The following is a 3992-nucleotide window of genomic DNA, read 5'->3' as shown; positions in this document are numbered from 1 at the left end:
TATTGGTTCTATGTATTATTGGTAGACAGACGCCTCGGCCCAACAACAACTTGGCCCGTCACGTCTGACACCTGGGCCCTGACAGGTCGGCCCAAGATTATTAACACCTCGACAAATATAAAAGACACCTCGGCCCAATCAAACTTTTATGATAGAAAAAAAATAAACCCAGCGTCTGAATTGATATTATTGATTTATTTTTTGTTCTGACGATTAAACGATTTTTTAATTCAAAAATTTATAAATATGGGGAGAGGGATTTCAATGATAGATAATTGTTTTACTTTCCAACTGAATTAGATCAGACTTTAATTTACATCTTTTGCTTCTCGAAAATGCCCTTTTGCTATATATACATTTAAATAAAACTTTTTCAACACACATGTACTAGCAATTCTTTAAATCTTATGATTTTTAATTTCTATTGAAAAAAAAAAGAATTTTATCGTATCATTTGCATTGTTTCTCTGATGTGCTGAAACATCTGATATAGGTTGATAATCTGTGAAAAGATATACACGTATATAGACTTCATTTTTACGTGTTTTGATAAATAAAAGAATTAGCAGTTGCAGCTATTATTGCAGGAAAAAAATATATAGATAGAGTTACTGAGTTATGTAATTTTTTCTGCAATATCTGGTTGCAACCATTAGACGGGTTCGAACTAGTTTGATATAAAGGGAGAAAATATTCATTGGACGTAAGTGTTCTTAATTACCTTCTCACAATTAAGCCTGCTCGTAATTAACCCCTCATTGTCACCAATATGACACTCACTTGAAACTCCAAAAGATCTTGTTTGTTTATCAGTTACCATTTTCAATGATTGTCTTCTCATTCCTTGATTATCGTCAACATACTCGTGGAAGGTCTTTTTTTAATATATATATATATATATATATATATATATATATATATATATATATATATATATATATATATATATATATATATATATATATATATATATATATATATATATATATACATAAAAGATCGTTTATCCATGTACTTTTTCAAGCAAAATTTTATTTAAGTCGCAAATGGGAAATATATTTTTCCTAATGAAATTTTGCTTGGACCGAGGTGTCTTATATGTAAGTCGACCTGTCTTAAATCTTGTGCCGACGTGTTTGGGCCGAGGTGTCATTGGACCTACAGTTAAATGTCAATGGATCGAGGTTTCGTTGAGCCGAGGTGTCTGACATTCTTATTATTCTTAGTCGTAGGTTATTATATATTTACGTCCACTGAATATTTACTCCTTTATTTCTTAAGAAAACCATTGTTGTTAATCAGTCAGTAAACACCACTAAGGATATCACCTGTATAGATTTGAGCAGTGGCTCTTCCATCATTGAAACGTACAATGATGTACATGTCAATAATACAATATTTAATCTACTTAATTCTTCATTAGATGATTATTTGTACAGATATCGATATAAACAATAAAATGTCTTTCTTTGGCTGTTAGTATGGAAATTAAATTGCAGCTATTGCAGAAAAAATTACATAACCAGCTTACGCGGGTTATGCATTTTTTTCTGCAAGAGCTGCAACATTAATTCCATACTAACAGCCAAAGAAAGCATTTTATTGTTTAAGTAAAATGGGCATCTGAATCACACCAAATGATAGATAGGAATAATTTTTTCTGAACCAAATTCTGAACACATTCTTATTTGTAAATATTTCAGAAGTACATTGAAAGAAAAATTATTCTTTCTTTATTTAAACATTTTGTGATAATCAGTAAACAAGACTAGAAAAAAGTCAAATTTTCCATCCCTGAAAACTTGAATAAAACGGCAACAAATTATTTCCTGTAATAGAACGAATATTAACTCTGTCGCCGGATTTCAAAATTAGTGGTACAGTATTAGAGCAAGACTGAAGCCCTGGATTATCTTCATTGTTACAGCCTAGCAATCCTTTCCTATAACTATTAACGCAAATTTCAGAGTTAAATATTTTTCGTCCCCCTACCAAACTAGACCAAGCAAAGGTGTACAGTCCGTCAGATGGCGCAGTGAAAAATCCGGAGTGAGTGTCGTATGCGCTCCCGTTATTGAAATAAGCACCGTCATATACAATGTTGGTTGGAGTATTCCTATGAAAGTGTAGGGTCCTATGAGTACATGCGTGGAAAGCTATGAAGGATTTTCCTATAGAAAGAAATCAAAAATGATTTTTTTTTTCTAAAAGCAAACTCAATTCATTCCTTACTGATTTTATTAATTGCTATTTTATGATATTCGTTGTGTTTATTTTATTAAGATAATTAGATTTAATATATATCCTGTTTATGTCTTGGGAATCATTGCTCTGACGTTGAAGCTTTAATACATATTTTTTATCTTTCTTTACTAGTGATCACATAATCGATCGATATGAATGTTTGATTTCAAATTTTCCATTTACCTTCTGAAAGTGCTTTTGACTCCTGAACACACCGATAGGTGATTTCTAAATATTTACTGTAATTTGGACATTCATCTCCAAAGATTTTATTTGAGGCATGTAGGTGACACATTCTGTATCCATTACAGTTCCATTTGACTTTGATTTCAGAGGTCTTTGACCGACAGGTGTTTGTATTAGTATTATTCCCGGGACATACATGCTGATCTGTTCGACCATAATTAGCAGAAACAATCTGTATCTTTGTACCATTGGCACATCGTATAAAGCCTTTCTGGTCACCACAAAGAGCGAAAGACTGGTCTATATTGTAAACAAATAGAAATTAAAATAACAACATTGTGATGTCTAAAAGTATACGTTCGAATTTTAAAAAAATTAAAAACAAACCCGAGACTTTTGTCACTCCCATCAAAGGCAAAAGAAGGAAAGTGATTAATGGAAATGGTTTCATCTTTTTCTGTCAAATAGATAATGCACTTAAATAAATAATAAATGTAACCGTTCTTTTTCTTTGCACTCGTAAAACTGCATTATTGCTTATTGACAAAAAATATTGAGCGATCATAGAAGGTTTGTACGAAAGCTGGATAGGCTTATTTCTGAGAGGATATAAAATCTATTTCATTATAACCATGCAGTTATCATCTCGTTATAAAGAGTTGGTTATCTCGTTATAACGGAATAGTTTTCTCGTTATTACGGGAAAGTTTAAAAGCAATACAGGAATATAATGGATTTTATCAATCGAATTTAAGTTGAAAATGTGATAAATGGTTGAAAACTTAATTAGCACTAGGGTTAAATTATGATAGAGTATTGAACTGACTTGCTGTCAATAATAATATTTTGATAAGTAAAGTAACATTAAGGCGGACACCTTTACACATCAGTTGCATGACAATATCACTGTGTTGAAAACAATTAATGAACAAGCTATATTTTATATTCGTTCTGTTCAATATAGAACACTAATCAAAAGCATAAGACAATAAACTGTTATGCTTTTTGTTCCATAAAATATTTATAGTGCACACTACAAACAAACTGAGCGAATCGACTCTGTATATTTCCAGTACTGGTATTCTTAACTTAGAGATATTAACGCTGTAGGTCAATTCTTATTCTTAATAATGAGATAACTAAGACGTTATAACAAGATAACTAACTCGCTATAGCGAGATAATTATCTCGATATAATGAGATAAGGAAGACATTGACTCGATATAACTAACTTGTTATAACGAGATAATTATCTCGTTTTAACGATATTACTAACTCGTTATTACAATTTAACTAACTCGTTATAACGAGTTACTAACTTGTTATTACTAACTCTTTGTGACGAGTACTAACGCGTTATAAGATAAATACCTCGTTATAACGTAATTTATATTTTTTTATCTTCTCAAAAATGGGCCTGGCCTATACGGCTTTCGTAGGTTTGACATCAATAACAAAATGTAAAATTAAAACAAAAAGTATGTGGCTGCTAAACCAACTTCTCCATTTCAAATATACGAAGGGGTCAACTAAAAATCAAAAGACATATTTTTTTAAAAAGT

General features: G+C 31.0%; 1 protein-coding gene across 1 annotated transcript; it reads right to left on the bottom strand.

Annotated features, from left to right (window-relative positions):
- Positions 1-1779: 1779 nt before the first annotated feature.
- LOC133190622 (uncharacterized) lies at positions 1780-2881 on the bottom strand. The gene is made up of 3 exons (XM_061326312.1): positions 2818-2881; positions 2428-2730; positions 1780-2171 (listed from the first exon to the last, which is right to left on the bottom strand). The coding sequence occupies exons 1-3, from the start codon at positions 2879-2881 to the stop codon at positions 1780-1782; spliced, it is 759 nt and encodes a 252-aa protein (XP_061182296.1).
- Positions 2882-3992: the final 1111 nt, after the last annotated feature.

Source organism: Saccostrea echinata, unplaced genomic scaffold, assembly GCF_033153115.1.
Source record: "Saccostrea echinata isolate AGI-Se365-2 ecotype Australia unplaced genomic scaffold, CSIRO_AGI_Sech_v1 ptg000022l, whole genome shotgun sequence".
Classification (NCBI taxonomy): domain Eukaryota; kingdom Metazoa; phylum Mollusca; class Bivalvia; order Ostreida; family Ostreidae; genus Saccostrea; species Saccostrea echinata.
The sequence above is the reverse complement of the archived record's forward strand: the minus strand, read 5'-3'. Positions and strand labels throughout refer to the sequence as shown.

Coding starts and splice junctions, on each gene's coding strand:
- LOC133190622 (XM_061326312.1), bottom strand. CDS start 2,881: ATGAAACCATTTCCATTAATCACTTTCCTTCTTTTGCCTTTGATGGGA. Junction 2,731..2,817: donor GGGAGTGACAAAAGTCTCGG/GTTTGTTTTTAA, acceptor TTTACAATATAG/ACCAGTCTTTCGCTCTTTGT. Junction 2,172..2,427: donor GTCAAAAGCACTTTCAGAAG/GTAAATGGAAAA, acceptor TTCTTTCTATAG/GAAAATCCTTCATAGCTTTC.